General features: G+C 35.2%; 1 protein-coding gene across 2 annotated transcripts in view; it reads left to right on the plus strand.

Moving 5' to 3' along the window:
• The first annotated feature begins 1104 nt into the window (after nucleotides 1–1104).
• Nucleotides 1105–16511, plus strand: part of HEATR5A (HEAT repeat containing 5A) — a 56859-nt gene continuing 41452 nt past the window's right edge. For both annotated transcript variants that reach the window (XM_075151714.1, XM_075151715.1), the window contains exons 1-9: nucleotides 1105–1967; nucleotides 3027–3238; nucleotides 7886–7994; nucleotides 8523–8672; nucleotides 8936–9107; nucleotides 11097–11257; nucleotides 13736–13991; nucleotides 15074–15229; nucleotides 16054–16304. In XM_075151714.1, coding sequence (XP_075007815.1) covers nucleotides 1842–1967; nucleotides 3027–3238; nucleotides 7886–7994; nucleotides 8523–8672; nucleotides 8936–9107; nucleotides 11097–11257; nucleotides 13736–13991; nucleotides 15074–15229; nucleotides 16054–16304 — 1593 coding nt within the window. In that variant the 5' untranslated portion in view covers nucleotides 1105–1841. The remainder of the gene's footprint in view (nucleotides 1968–3026; nucleotides 3239–7885; nucleotides 7995–8522; nucleotides 8673–8935; nucleotides 9108–11096; nucleotides 11258–13735; nucleotides 13992–15073; nucleotides 15230–16053; nucleotides 16305–16511) is intronic.

Below are 16511 nucleotides of genomic sequence, written 5' to 3' on the forward strand. Positions count from 1 at the left end.
GACTTGTCCAGGTTGGAAGGGGCCCTAGGAGGTCTTTTTGTCCAGCCTTTCACTCAAAGAAGGGTTAACTCTGAGTTCAGACCAGGTTGCGTATGGTTTTGTCCAGCCTAGTCTTAGAAACCCTTGAGGGTGTTCTGCAGCCTCTCAGCATCTGTCCCAGTGGCTGATCATCCTTACAGTGAAAATCTTCTTTTCTTCTATCCAATTGGAACCTTCCCCATTTCAATTTATGATACTTCTGGTATTATTCCCTCCCATACACTTCAGTAAAGAACCTGTCTTCATCTTCTGTGGTAGTAGGTGATTTAGATATACTAGACATTGGGACAGGCCTTGGGTGAGGTAAAAAGGAGGGTTTGTGACCTGTATGTGTAATTTCCATGCTAAGCAGCGATGAAACTCTACTCAAATATTCAATGAAATACGTAATCCTACTTTTTTTGTATGTTTCAAGAGAAGTGAGGATAGAGTTAAGTTCTGTGAGTGGTTTAGGAGTGAGATAACTGGTAAATTGTGAACATCTATGTACCTAGGCAGATTAAATATATGTAGGTATACTTAGGTATGAGTATTTATCTCTGGTTGTCATTTTACAGTGTGGTGCCTCGTCAAGCTGCCTGGTATTTCAGGTAAATTTGAAGTGACAGTTTATTATAGTAAATTAGATGTGACTAATTTCCTCTGTGAGTAAATTTTACATAAAAAACATGTAGAAAATAGTAAAGGTAACCTTCTGCTGTGCGTTTGATGACAACCTGAGTACTGAATTATTTACCATTGCTTTGTATTGCCCATTTACTGTTTGATGGATCATTTTACACTATAATTGTTACTGCATAGGAAAAAAATGTGTGTTCAGCAGTCTCAGTGACCTCTGGAAAGGATAATTTCCTGGAAAGGAGTTTAAAATACAGTTGACATTTTACCAGAATCTCCTTGACTATTTTTGTTTGCAAAGCCTACAGAATATTATATTTTGTAGTTTGAGGCTATATGGCATTTAAATAGTGGGGAAAAAAGTTAGCATTAGAAGTATTTTTCATCTTAGTTTGCTTCTAGTTATGCTTATTGACAATGTGGAAATTCCCAAAGTAGTCCGAGAGACATAAGTAAAATACAGCTTCTTTTGAACTTTGAGTTTTTTAAACATCCTTTTTTCAGGTGAGGGGTTTTTGTGAAAAAAGACATCATTAGAGGTTTGTTCAGCAATGAAGTTCTGTTTTTTCTTTATGCCTTGCTTGGCATTGAGAATATATAAAGTGTTGAATAAGATGTTAGCATTTCTATTTGTGAATATAATTAGCATGAGTTTGCTAGGTGTAGGTTACTGTTGTTGCTGCACTTAATTCTAGATCGCAAAAGTCGTTATGTTTGGGGCCAGTTGATCATTACTTTCAGGTATACATGTGATCAAGTACTAGTAAACCTCACTTCATGCAAAACAAGGTGAAGAAAAAGTAGAGAACCCCTCTGATTTTCTGAAGTATATTTAACTTTAATTGGTATATTACGTCAATACCATTATCTCCTTTACAAAACCATTAAGTATTACTAAAGCCAGCTAAATAAAACTACTGTAATCTTTTTAATCTTTTTTTTTTTTTTTAATTTTGAGTTTTCCTTTGAAAGTTTAGTTTTAATAAGCCAAGCGAAAATACAATATGATTGCTGACTCACTAGTAATTTTTTTCTCTTTCTGTTTAGGTGTTTAAACTTCTGATTCAATCACCACATATTAATGGGGAAGAAAACCTGATCGATTAATACAGTTCTGGTAGTTCGTTTGGTTTTTTTTTTTATTCCACTGTGCTTGAGGAGAGATTTGAGGAAAATTTCAAGGAATGGAGTTAGCTCACAGTTTACTACTTAATGAAGATGCGTATAACCAGCTTGGTGAATTTCAAAAAGCAGAGTTCATTTTTGAATGGTTACAGTTTTTGGAAAAACTTTTACCAGTGACTAGCAGAGTAAGTATAATGAGGCTTGAGAAGAAAACACATTATAGAGCTATTTCTCTCTCTCTTTTTTGTTATTTTCTTTAAAAACAGAGCAGTATTCAATTTCATTTGCTTCATGTCTTTTACGTACATGCAATGAAATTATGTTCAGTGTTAGCAGTAACTTTCTACATGTTACAAGTTTTTGGTCACAACCCTTCAAGTGACAGAGCTGCTTGTCCAATGAAAGGAATTTGAGAAATAAGCATTAAGTGATTTTTAAAAATTGGGTTTTTTTAACTCAGATTATTACTGCAAGATTTTGCAACCCCATGATGAAGAATGGCAGTCGTGCTTCCAGCTATCATGGCACAATTATTTAGTAGTCCTCTAGCAAACAAGAATGTATCATCTTTCTCTTTGTTTTTTATTTTCCTAATCTTGTTTCCAGCCAACTGTCCAATTGTTTGGTTCACTGTTTAGTGTATATTAAGTAGCATATGTGGGTATTTAACAGTAAACTAATCTAGATAATGCTATTTAAGAGTTATGTTATTTGTGTTAAAATATGTAAATGAAATACAGTGCCAGGCTCTTAATTTATTTTTTTTAAAGAGCATTTAAAATAATTGACATAAGGCTAAAATAGATTATTATTTTAAGGGAAGTTCTTTCCTTTTTAATGCTCAACTTCTTGAAACTCTATTAGAGTTCTTTTTTACTACTTAAATTACTATATTTCTATGAATTGTTTTATTTTAAAACAGGCATAAAAGAAGCAAGAAATGGTGATTTTGTTTTAGCAAGATATAACTATTCAAGTGCCATAGGGAAAATACTCCTGAAATGCTACTTGAAAGAATTATGCTCTGAAAAATGTGATTTTTTTTTTTTAATAAGAATAAAATAATCACATATTTGAGATGACTTTTCTTTAAATAGAAAGGTGCAATAAAATGTTCATTTTTAATTAAGAATGTTGGAGTATCAGAATGGTAATAATGAAAAGTAAAGAGAATTAGCATTAATTAACTTTAACTAACTTTTAAATTTAACTGAAACTTAACTGGTTACTGATTTTATTTCCAGGCTGATATAAGGGAAAACCAGAAGAAACTGGTTGAACAGTTGACTTCTTTATTAAACAATTCACCAGGACCTCCTACCAGACGGCTTGTTGCCAAGAATTTAGCTGTACTTTATAGCACTGGAGACACTTTTTCTGTTTACCAAACAATTGACAAATGCAATGAACTCATTCGGAGTAAAGATGATTCACCAAGTTATCTGCCTACGAAACTGTAAGTGTTTTTTTTAACCCCAAACTTCAAACCCAGTAATAAGACGAGAGACAGATTTACATGGTGAGAAGTTAGCGTAGGAAAGGGTATGCTCTTGCATTTCTGCCCATTGCCCAGTAGAAGCTTTACACCATGTGACACACAGAATTTGGGAGCCTCCCTGATTAGTATCATTATTGTGGATGCATCCAGCTGTAAAAAGTAATTTTTTCTTTGGTATTACATCTGTAAAATTTTTAGACTTACAAAGAGAAACTGAATTAATCTGAAACCTGAAAGCAAATTCAAATTGCTTCCTTCCCTCCAGGTATTATAACAATTTTATTTTAATCGTTTAATATATGCTGCCTTCAGGGCAGAATTATAAGTGGTTAAGTACTTGTGTAGCATTTTATGTATTCCTTTCTCTGTCTTTACTGGAAAGTTTTGAGTAAGAAGTTTAGCTGCATGTTGGGGGGGAAAAAAGTCAAGTCAGTACTTTGCAACGTGAATTGCCCTTTAAGTTTAATAAGCTTAAAATACATTTTTCTTCCTTATTTAGAAGTTTCTTGTTATGATTCATATAAATATAACATAAAATCAATCACATTAAAATGCTTTAAAATCAGTTACTTTTGAAGCGTTTAATGCAGAGGCAATTTGGTGGCTTATGGGAGTCAGTGTAGGTTGCATATGTTAGAACAAAATTTGACCTACCTAGCTAGCTAGTATTTACTGGATCCACTGGAAAGAAATACCTTGAGTGATTTGAAAGTTAAGCTAAATTAATTTATTTGGGAGTGTGAGAGTGCTAAAATTGTTGCTGTCATTCAAGTGCCATAGGTTGAATGAACGTAGTATGCTTTAAGGTAATAGGGTAAACTGAGACTGGTTTATGCTTTATGTTTTTGTTCAGAGAGGGGACAAAACTAGCTTGCAATACATATTGCCATATTGAAGAAACCATGCTTTATGGCAAGTCAAACAAATGCTGCTTGTTATAAAAAAGGTGAAAGCTTTTCATAAGTAACTTATTTAACATTAGTAAAAAAAAAAAATTACCTGACGTGATGCATCTGAGTTCACTACCACAGGATAGATAATAAACCAAAGAATGTGGTAGTGTTAGCTATTGCATATGTGCAGCAGGAGCCAAAAGGGTAGAAGACAGTTGGTGATCTCCAGCCAGACAATTGAAAATCAGGGCAGAGAGAATACCAGCAATGGATAACAGAGTTATGAGGGGGCAGGCGTTTGAAAAACAAGCAGAAGGTAATATACTGCTGAGTAAAGCAGTAAAACAGAGAAGTAGCACTCCAGGTGCAAAACACAGGTATTGAGTACATTTCTTAATCCAACTGGGAAACTGGATATAGTTAGTTAGAAACATCTGAAATGTTTGTAACTAAATGCCTAAAGCCTAGCCCACAGAACAGAGAAACATGAACTGTTATTGCAGGGTGTGAAACCAAATCTTGAGGTGCAGATATATTATGAATAACGTTCATTCCTGAAACAATCCACATCTTTCACCATAGTGAAGAAAATTACAGATACAGGTAGAGATGGTAAAACATCATTCTGCATCAATGATACAGTATACAAAGCAGAGCAGAATCTGTCTTCATCCTTTGCTTCACATGCTAATCCTGTTTCTGACAACCCAAGTGAAGTTTCCTGAAAACAGAGTTTTGCACGGAGTCACTTGTATTTTCCAACATCACCATAATTTTCTGTTTTCCTCTTGTTCCAGTTGACCTTTTGTGCAGTCTTTTGAGTTAGGAGTAAGTTTGCTATAAAGGGTCTTGGTCCTCCAAAGTAAATTACTGCTATACTACTGGCTCCTCAACAGTGAGATGCATTAACATTATAGGTGAGTTGTAGTATGGGACAGAGCTCTGGGGTCTTCCTTGCTTCAGCTGCAAGATACCGCACTGGAGGAAGTAGGGTGATGTCGGCATAGCAAGGAGGGGTGATGGAGTCCTTGGGCAGTAGGGCAGAAATGGCAAAGACAGACAGAAATGGCAAACACCCAGACTCAGAAGGCGGGGAAGTAGCTGAGGGGGGGAAATAGAGAGGTGGCAGTGTTCAGAATCCTGCTGTAAACAGTAGTGAGGAGAGGAAATAAGAGAGGAAGTGGTAGCAGTAAAATATGGTTTACTTCAAAAAGGGTTTGGAAAAGGGATTTCTTATAGTACTGACACTGAGACAACAGCCTACAGAAAAATAATTGGAATAACAGGATTCTCTATTGAGTAAAATCTTTCATCTTGGGCTGCAAGTATATAGAATACTTGGTGTTCAGTGAAGAAAGACTGCTTATTTTTCTTTTTGTTTTTTTTTAAATCTTGGTTAAAGTGTTGTCTTTGTTTGCCATCTGTCCTTATTTAGCATACATGCCCATGTTGTCTGGTAGCAACACTTTACCATCATTGTTCACAATATGTTGATTCACCTGGAAACTCCTTTAAATAAAAGTTTCCAGTGAATTGTTCTCTTATCTCATAAATTATAATTTTTCTTGTTTCATGTAGGTGGAAGATGGAAATGTTTTAGGCAAACATTTTAAAAAGAACCTTAGTTAGGTGCTCATCTCCTACTAGAATTGAGTGTGATGCGAATGCTGTATCGGATCAGATAAACAGGTCATGTAGTGTGAATACAGCTTTTTACTTTACTTTTAATTAGAAAGTTTTTAAAATATCCACTAGGGCTGCTTTTAAACTAGAAGCATTGTGAAAGCATTTGGCTGGTCAACAAACTTTCATAGCTGATCTCAGTGCTATTTTACCACATGTTTAAGTATCTTAGTTCTGCATTTTTATTGGTACCTCTCCAAGTACAATTGTTAAGGCAAAATTTGAGAGAAAACAACTTAAATGTATCTTATATAGAGAGTCATATATCAAAATGGAGGTGTGCTGCCAGGGAGGAAAAAACACAGGCAGAGAGGCTTTTTCCTGCAAAACTTGTATAAATTTACAGGCTTTCTTGGAAACTTCTGGCTGTTGCTTGTGATTTGACAGATAAAGTGAGTCAACAGTTAATGCAGTTTGGACTTAGTGAAGAAACATTTGTGGAAAAAAAAAAGACAACTAGAGTCATGATACAATCCTAGAAGGCAGTCAGAAGAGCTTCCTAAGGCCTATGCTTTGAACTTTTATAGAAACTTAAGTATTGATGTGCAGAAGTAGCTGGATTCTCATCTTTAGTTGACTAGATGTTACTCATCAACAAATATTGCCACTTCGTTGCTAGAAATCACTGTTCAACACTGATTGACTCTTGCATACAACACTTAAGCACACGGCAGTACAGCCAACCATGTAAGAGTGTTTGCATTATACCTTCATGTAATAAGGTAGTTCTGGTTTGGGGTTTTTTTCTTACATATTTGTTAAATATTCTTTCTTTGGATTATGATGTGAAATATATATTATTTAGTCTTGAAACTAATTAAAGAGAGTATCTGTGACCATCAGATGATCAATTTAGTAGTAAGATGGTACAATTGTAATTTTATGCCCAGCCACACCATGAACAAAATTAAAATCCAAACTATTGGTGTGTACTGAGTTGGATAAAAGCAATAATGAAAAATGTTGCTTTAACGAAAATAGGATTTTGGTATGATAAGAGATAAAGAATATCAGTTTTGTTTTTCTTACTGTGCTTCGTCATTTAGGAAAATATTGTTAATGATCAATGCATTTTTCTAATTAGAATGTGTTCAGTATGAGATTTTAAGATTCTTTATGTGAAACTTGAATTCAGTTGGGGAATAAGGAAAATGTTGTTTTCTTGAAGGGGGTGCTGAGCAGTGTCACTGCATATTTAAGTAGGTCTGGCCAAAGAGCTGAAAGCTGATTAAAAATATAATTTCTTTTTTCCTTGTATTCATAAAATTAGTTGGTTTAGTTATAAAGCTGTCAATACAAACCCAAAGTGTTTTCCTTAATTAATTATTCAAAGGAAAACACTCTTTAATTAAGCAACTCTTTCTTTAATTCTTTTTTTTTTTTTTGCTCAATATTTAGCAATTTTTACTTTTGCTAAAGGAGGTGCTGATGAAGACACAGACTCCAGTTGTCAGGTATTTCACCTGGAAACTGAATTCAGAATCTGTGCGCCGTGAAAAGGACATAGGCTTATACATTTATTTCTTTCAAGGTGTTTCCTTATTATGTATTGTTATATATAAATGCCAGAATTTTAATTAATTCTAGACCATTTGCAGTCTACTATTATTGACCATCGAGTTGTAAATAAACCTGTCCCTGGCTATTTCTAACAGCATCTGCCGTAGCACGGTGCCATAGACTCCGTGATGCAGGGCATGCTTAGTTAGAAATTTATACTAAGGTTTAAAGGTGGATATGAAAATTGTATTCCTATTGTAAAATTTATTGGAAGATTGTATTACCTGAATTCTTGTATTATCCAAGTTATTTTCCCAACGTTTTGATCTGCGTTTCTCCTAGAGTATATGTGCACACACAGACACCTTTATTTTTTTTTCTTTTTTTCCTTTTGATAATCCACTTACATTTTTGGGACATTCTATTTAGTTATTTTGTTGTTTGCCCGTTCATTATTTTAGTTGTCTTAATCCCTCTCATCAATTACTGCATCCATTTTCACACGTCTTTGGATTTGCTTTTGTTTTAGTGCTGCGGTGGTATGCTTGGGCTATTTATACAAAAAATTGGGAAGAATTTTGGGAAACAGTTTTACTGACACCGTTGGGAATGTGCTTAAAGCAATGAAGAATGCAGAGGTATTGAAACAGCATGTTTAAAAATGATTGGAAAAATAATAGGATGTTTACTGTCGGTAGCTGGACGAATGAATAGGAGAAAGTGCATGATAACAAAATATGAAAAAATTGTGGAAAGTCATAGGATAAAAATCAATGTCTGAATTCCAAAGAATTACTAGTGAGTTAATGGATTATGACTGTAAAAGGATGGTTCATAGCTATTTTCAAGCTGATTTCATGAAAGAACTTGATAAACTAGAAAATCTAATTGCTTTATTGATGAGAACATTTTTGCTCCAGCTTGTACTTCACGTTTTGAGTTTTAAACTGCTAGTGAGTACTTTCCACTAGAACTTAGAATTACTATTTTCACTTGCTTATAGTGTTATAGAGCAAGTTACCTGCTTTAACTTACTTCCACATAAAAAGATCTCTAAAAGTCTGAAAGACCCAAACCATTGTTCACCTATTTCAGTAGTTGGCATTTTGTATTTCCAAGGAGCTTAGGGTTACAAAACTTCAACATTTCTCTTTTTCATTTTTCAGTCTCAAGGTCGTTATGAAATCATGCTTAGTTTGCAAAACATATTAAATGGTTTAGGAGCTGCCGCTATCCCCTGTCATAGAGATATTTACAAAGCTGCCCGATCATGTTTGACAGATCGATCCATGGCAGTCCGTTGTGCTGCTGCAAAGGTAAAGTGCTCTAATAGCTGTTTTTATTAAGTAAGCTCCCTAAATAAAATTCTGTTTTAATGGATGATGAACGCAGCAGTAAATACATTGTTTGCTTATCTTTATTTCTTTGATATTGCCTTGGCAACAAAAATTCAAAACACTTTAGTACTAAGCAACATGCTTATTTTGTTAGGGAGAACTCTGTGTATTATGTAGCAAGCTAAAATTTGTACTGAGTGCTTTTCCACATCAAAACATTTTTATTTCCCCTTTTTGTCTAGTGTCTTCTTGAACTTCAGAACGAAGCCGTATTTATGTGGAGTACAGATCTGGATAGTGTTGTGACCTTGTGTTTTAAATCCTTTGAAGGTTCCAATTATGATGTACGATTAGCAGTTTCAAAACTTTTAGGCACAGTATTGGCTAGAGCTCTAACGTCTAAACAGACAACAGGTAAAGTAGGTACTTTATTTGCCGATTCCTCATCTGTAAAAATCTGTCAGATGATCAGAAACTCTCAAGTTCTGTTGAAGCCCGAAGTAAAATCACAATGTAAACTCCATCTGGCTGTGCGTGTCTCTGGTTTGGCCTTTTGTGTAATATTTTTCTTGTGAAGTGCTGTGTTTTTTGTTGTGTTAACCCACATATATGTATATTTATAAAATCACAAACAAGGAAAAGTATTTGATAAAACTAGTTGGCTCTGTTACAAGGTGGTTGTCATATGGAGAGAAATTAGTGGCCTCAAGAATTTAAAGGCAAGATAAATTTCAACAGTGTACAAAACACTAAGATTTGAGGGAGTGTGTCTTTGTCAAACTAAAGAGTTAAGGATATCTTTTCAAGCTGCTTTTCCACAATCATCAATACCACATCTGGATTGTCTAGCAGTACAAATGTGATCAGAAGCAGAAATGAGCATGCAGTGTTGTTCACTCAACAGTGTGTAACATTTTTTTGCTGACAGACAGTACTTGATCCAACTGAAGCATCCTGGCACAAAGTTAACATCTCAAATCTTTAGTGTCATTCAGACTGGGCTTTTTCAGTCCAATCTTAGGAGTCCAAAGCTAAATATTTAACTGTAATCTAAACAAAATACAACAGAATGCCGAGTAAGTGTGATTAAGACTGTTTGTTCTGCTCTTAATGGCATCAGGGAAAACTTTCAGTGCAATAAGCAGCAAATGACAAAATTACATGCCTTTAAGCCCAACTTACTGCCTCAAATTCTTGAGGCTGTGTATTTGCATTGGGGACTCTGAAGTCTTGATTTATAAAGTATTATTCTAAGAATCTCTTTGGAGACAATTATTGTGTTAGAGAAAACCATCAGCACTTATCTTTTCCCATTAAAAGTTAAAAAAAATAATAGTTTGACCTCTTCATAAACTCGGTAGTTTTCTTTAATCTTTGTAAGCAATGTAGTTATATAATCTTACCTTAGCACTTCAGAAATACCAGAAGCTCATCAGCTGTTTGGTTGGTTACTTTTACTGGGGAAGCACTATGTTAAAAACAAGTTAGAGCTAAGTGAGACAGAAGCTAGGTGGGGGCTGGAAGAGGCTGCGGGAGAAGTGGAGGGAGCAATGCATGAAGAATTGTGTAGTCCTGAAGTTTTTGCTTTGTATCTGATAACTTGCTGATGTTGGGGGTTTTTTAAATATTTTTGGACATGATTATCTTAAATTCTCTCACTTCTTTTCCCAATACAATACTTCAAAGAGAATGAAAAATGCAGTGAAAATTTTAGGTCACTTAGTTTGCACACTATGCAGTCATCGTGCTATGTTTGCATACACATATCCCAGCGTGTATTTTAAATGAACTTTCTATCAAGAAATAAAACAACAGAATAGGAACTAGGGATAAATAATTTTCCTAGAAGATTGTAAATATATTCTATTAGTCTCATTATTTTGGAGAGCTAATTTAATACTAAGGCAAGATGCTTTTCTTTCTAAGAGACCCTGTTGCTGTGCCCTTATCTGGCTAAGCATAGCAGAATGGTAATCCACCCTGTCTGGAGTTTGGAATAGAGGGTTGTCTTTGGCGGTAAACTGGAATAAGTTAGAGTCAGGGCTTTCATGAAGCTTCGGGTGGTAGGAGTAGGCCGTACAGACCTTTTTGCAAATGGAGCTTAGATTAGATGGTAAATACTGAGGGAGGATAAATGTACGCATACGTGTTAGGTGATGGCCTAAACTATTTAAAGATAGCTGAAGCAGAAAAACTTGAGAAATATTGTGGTTTGCTGAAGCACTGAGTCCTAAAATGTCTTCGTTTCTGTTGTGAAATTATGCCCAAAGAGTGTTTGGTTTTGGTTGTGCTACTGAATTTGTGCAAATTGTTTTTTCTAAAATGATTAGAGTTGAAACTTTTCTTCTAAAATGTAACCAGTTTTACAGAGCTATTCCTCTAAAGATTTACATCTATTCTTAGTATCCACCAGGCATAACTTCCGCAGAATCTCTTTGGAAGAAGTGATGGAGCTATTGGGAACTGGATTTCTGCGCGGAAGTTGTGGATTTCTACGAGCCAGTGGCGATATGTTGAAAGGGACCAGTTCAGTCAGCAGAGATGTTAGAGTTGGAGTCACCCAGGTTTGGATTACATTATTTATGACTTTCTGAGATTGCTAAACATTCCTATAATAACTGTTTTGCTCTCCACGTTTCTCTTATTTCATCCTTTTTTGTATCTGTGACAAAATGTATGTAATTTAAAATAAGGATTTACATCTTGAGTATGCTAGAAAGGAAAGAAAAAAGATTTCTGGTGTTGCTTATTGTTTACCTGATAGTTTGACATTTTCAAAATTAAATATGTATTACTTGTGAAAGCTTCACGTGATATGAATTTCAAGTAAGTGATATAAATAAGTACTTTCCTCAAATTTTTAATTTAAAACTTAATACCTTATGTCTAAAAATGAAAGGGGGATGTTAAAAGAATTCTTTGAACTTGGAGTAGTTCCCTTCTATATAGGGACATTCCGAGCACTATTCTCAAAGAATGGTTCTGCTTTGAGTAAGTGCGTAAAAAATAAGGAGAATAGAATTTAGTGGAAAAAAAGGGATATCTGTTTTGCTGTGTTCTGGGATGCTCACTTAGAGGATAGAATCTTGTTAACTGAGCAGGACTGAAGTCAGACCATATAGTGCACACTGGTAAAAACAGTATAAATTTTTCAGATAATATCAGATTAGCTTCTTCCTGTAAATATTATCTTAAACAGCATTTACATGCTCAGACCTAGATATTCAAATGTTAAACCTGTGAATCAAGACTAAAGCTCGTGGTGAACATTTACATATCAAACAGCTGTGATTATTTTAATATGTTACAGTCCCCACAGCTATTTTATACATCCCCTTTGCCAGTAAGAGAATTTTTCAGTGCATTTCAACTTCTGCAGTGCAAAATATCTGTAAATTAGCTTGAGTTACTGATAGAAGCTGCCAGACTTTGCACTGAAACAGCTAGAAGGTGCTCACAAATTGTCTCCTATGCTCAGATCATGCTGGGTGGAAGCATTAACTTGTGGCAGAGAGACTGAAAAGCTGGGGAACAATAATACCTTGACAGCCATTTGCCTAGAAAATGCGTGCCAGACTCCTAGGGTGTTCTATATACATGGTGGTTTTATTAGTTTTCCAGGAATAGATATTTCAGTTCAGTGTTTTGACTATTTGTACTGCTTTTTGGAGGCTGTCTCCTCTTCTTGTATTTCTATGTTAAAACAATAGTACCTGTGCTAGATGTTCTGTACCAGACCAGTTAAAACAGTGCAGTGTTTCTATAAGAAAAACTTAAGAAATTGTGCATATATCAGTGCCTGTAAGTAGAAAATGCTTGCAGTTATAAAATGTATTAATTATTATGTGAATTGCAGCTTATTATAAATTAAAAAATAAGAAAAACACTGAAGATGACTTCTTACATATGGAAGAAGAATTTATATTTGTTCAAGACACAGCCAGGTTCAAGATGTAGTTCAAGAGGTAGCCATGGCAGTATGACTCTTCACAAGTCTATTTATCCTGTTAAATTCTTCAGTTTTCAAATCTGTAAAACAGGGGTAATGTACTTTACATTATGAAGCCTAAGTAGTGTTTTTCAAGAGCTATTAGATGCTGACAGGATCTAATAGTACAGTTTCTCTGTTTATAGTACTTCACTTTCTTTTTCGTGAATAATTTAGTTGTTAATATTAGACACGAGACAAAGTATGTATGAGACAAATATGGAAGTTCGTTGATATGGGTAGTATTTGTGAACTTTTTAATGAGGAATTTTGTGTGTTCATATGCATATTCTCATTTTTTGTATTCCCTTTTGATGGTAGCACATCTATTAAAAAAAAATCTAACACAGGCACATGGAAGACATTTGTAAGGGAGCGTATTATGTGGCAAAATAAATGGTCTTGTGGTGATTAGATTTGTAAAGTGACTCTGCATTCTTTCTCTTTGTTGTGACAAACATAGTCTTTTTATGGTACCTCCATTGCAAGGCAAACAATTAAAATTCATTGAGATGAAGAACAGTGCTTGGGGGCTGCAAATATACCTTAATTCAAAGCCTATAATAACAAAATTCTCTCAGGTTATGTGTTATAGTTTTGTAACATAGTAGTTCTTGAAACGCATTCATACATTAAATTTGGGTTCCATGTGCAGAATGTTAAGTAGCTGGAAGCTGTTGTTCAGTGAGACCAAACACAATGTTTTACATAACAAGTGCCTGTGCGGGGTAAACTGCCATTTCTCACACCCTGGAATGAAATAACTTGGGCAAGCAGCTTGAATTAACTTGCAGTCAAAGCAGGCTGCAATATTGCTTGTACAGTTTTGGTAGTAATTTAAATTATTTAAATAGATCCAAAAAAACCTGAAGCTACCTGAAGTGAGAATGTATGTGATTTATGGATGCATAAATGTATAAATGATCTCAGTTTAGTGACGTTCTAGTTGTGGCAATGTGCAGAGATAAAAAAAAAATATGTATGTGGGATAGCTGGCAGTGGTTTTCCAGATGATTTTGCTCTAAAATATGGCTTCTTTTCAAATCTCTTCCAGGCATATGTGGTATTTGTCTCTACGTTAGGAGCACAATGGCTTGAAAGGAACTTCTCTGCCTTCCTTTCCCATATTCTAGATCTCGTGTCTCAGTCTCACCCTAAGGCTATTCAGAGTCAGATGGATGCTATCGGCTGTCGCCGCTGTGTTTCATTTATCCTTCGAGCTACAGTAGGAGGCCTTCTTGGGGAGAAAGCTCAAATTGCAGCTGCCAAGGAGATTTGTCAGGCCATCTGGAAACTGAAGAAAGTTGTGGGTATGGCTCTAACAAGATTATCCATTTGAGTCTCTGTTTTTCGTTTTTTAAGTGATTGTCCAACTTCCTAATCCAGAGACTGCAGAAATAGTGCTGATTTATTACCATAATAATGTATAGGGCTTTTGATGGACTGCTTTGTTTTTAACTTGGGCTGGTTATTTGTTTCTGTGTGTCTGTGTCTCTGCATGTGTGTACCCACACAAGTGTAAACATCTTTTTTAACACTTCTTCCCTGGCAAATATCATTTTAACCAATTAGAAATATAATAAAATAATAAATACATGCAGTAATAAAATAATTGTAAAATAAGTTAAATTGACAGTTAATATATATCTAGTCAGATTCTGCCTTCCTGTTCAGAGCAGCTGACACTACTGATGGTTCAAAAAAGAAGCATTTGTTCCTAATTGATAAAACTAGCATTTCTCCTAGAGAAAACAGATCTCTTGCATGATAAAGTCTTGTACATAGCTTCCACCATCGTCCTTGTACGGGAAAAGAAAGAGAATGCTGGGCATAACCAGTCGTCCCCTGGTGTACAGCTGCATATTTTATCCTAGTTAAATATCTAAATGTTAAATGTCTAAACTGACATAATAATTTGTGTCTCAAAAAAGGAACTTTCAAAAAACTCCAGATTTTTCCCTCCCTCTTTATTCCCTGCTCCCACCATCTCTCTCGCTTGCTCTCACACAATTTCACTCTTTCCTTCCCTTTCTTTTTTCCTACTATGTAGTAAAATCTGGCAAGTTATATCAAAGCATGACCTCTTCGAGTCACTTTTGGTGAGGCTGAGAATAGCATGCTTCTTACTAGCCATTGTTCCCCATCACTAAAAGATAAGCAATTTGGTAGTTTCCATTTTATCTACTCTCCTGCCCTCACAGACATTACTACACTATCCATTTGAATAATAGAAATGTACCTGTCTCAGTGAAGTTTGGTCAATAATAAAAATGATAAGGATAAAAGCTCATTTGGTAATATAAACAACTTATCGTAGCAAAATCCTTTTTCTGATCTGTTTGTTTCATTTTGGTAATGATTTCATGGGGATCTTCCTATATTGTGTTATCAGATGCTGCAATGAGTGACAGTAACTTGGAAATAAGACTTAGTACAACAGATGTAACAGCAAGTCAGCATGTGCTTGTCTGTGCACTTCAGGAACTCGGGAGCCTCATCCATGGATTAGGAACTACAGCAGCACCATTACTACAAGACTCCAGTACAGGTAAAAGCCCTGAATTATTTTGTGAACCAGAGTAGAAAATACATTCCTTTGTTGACTGTGATCTTCTTTGATTTCTTATGGCTAGACTGTCAATTCTTTCAGATCTGTTGGAATCCTTTGTCTGGCATTGACTATAGCAACCTTTCTTCTGGTGTGCAGTCTCCTCACCTGGACCTCCTTAGTTTTTCTATCCTTTTCTGTTTTCTTCCACTAAACTGAAAAAAAAAAAAAAAGGAAGAGGGGAAGTTGGCTACCTTACATGCTGGAGGAAATCTTCAGGCGTTGCCCAAAGAGTTCTGCATCTTCTCTGGCCTGTACTAGTATATTAATTAAAAAAATCAGCATCAAATTTAACTCCAATTACAATTAAGCGTTGTAATTAAAGTCCAACACTTCGTAATGTTTATAATAAATCAGTTTGATTGAGCTGGGTATCTTCATCTACCTTTATTGTTTTCATTTAGCTGCAGTGAGAAATTTTTTTTTTTTCTGGATGGGTTCAAGTGGACATCTGTTTCCACTGCATGGATTTCTGCTTCCTTGAGGATACTTACAGATATTTTCTATGCATGTGGGTGAATAACTGCATAATATGTTAGGTTTTCTCCATATTGTTACTTTTCATTCAGGGTAGCTTTTTTTGAAAAGTATTGAAGTATTTAAATTTGATAAGAAATATTTCACAATAAAAATCAATAGTACTTTTTAAAGAGAAGTACAGAAACTGGATAAGGGTATGTTCACCAGTCCTCTGTATACATTTTTGCTTGTTTTACAATCTGCTTGCCTATTTCTTAAGTGTGTGTACGCATTTTATTTTTCAGGAGTTCTGGAAGCAGTAATTTCTGTCATTCTTCATCCCAGCATTTCAGTTAGACTAACAGCAGCTTGGTGTTTACGCTGTATTGCAGTAGCATTGCCCTCCTATGTGTCCCTCCTGTTGGATCGTTGCATTGAACGTCTTAGTGCATTGAAATCCTCCCCAGAAGCAGTAACGGGCTACAGTTTTGCTGTTGCTGCTTTGCTGGGTGCAGTAAAACACAGTCCTTTAGGAATTCCACATGGAAAAGGGAAGGTATGGTCTGCATACTTTACTTGTAGGCAGTTCTTTGATGTTTTTGCACTAGTATTTGCATGTATTCTTTATGACATCGATCACATAACCCAGTATACTGATAAGATATTTTCTTTCCTCGAGAGGGGGATTTTGAAGCATACCATAACTCAAATAAGCAAGGGTTTTTCTCACATATGTCAGGATTGTGAATTTCTCAGGAAATGT

Source organism: Calonectris borealis, chromosome 5, assembly GCF_964195595.1.
Source record: "Calonectris borealis chromosome 5, bCalBor7.hap1.2, whole genome shotgun sequence".
Taxonomy (NCBI): Eukaryota; Metazoa; Chordata; class Aves; order Procellariiformes; family Procellariidae; genus Calonectris; species Calonectris borealis.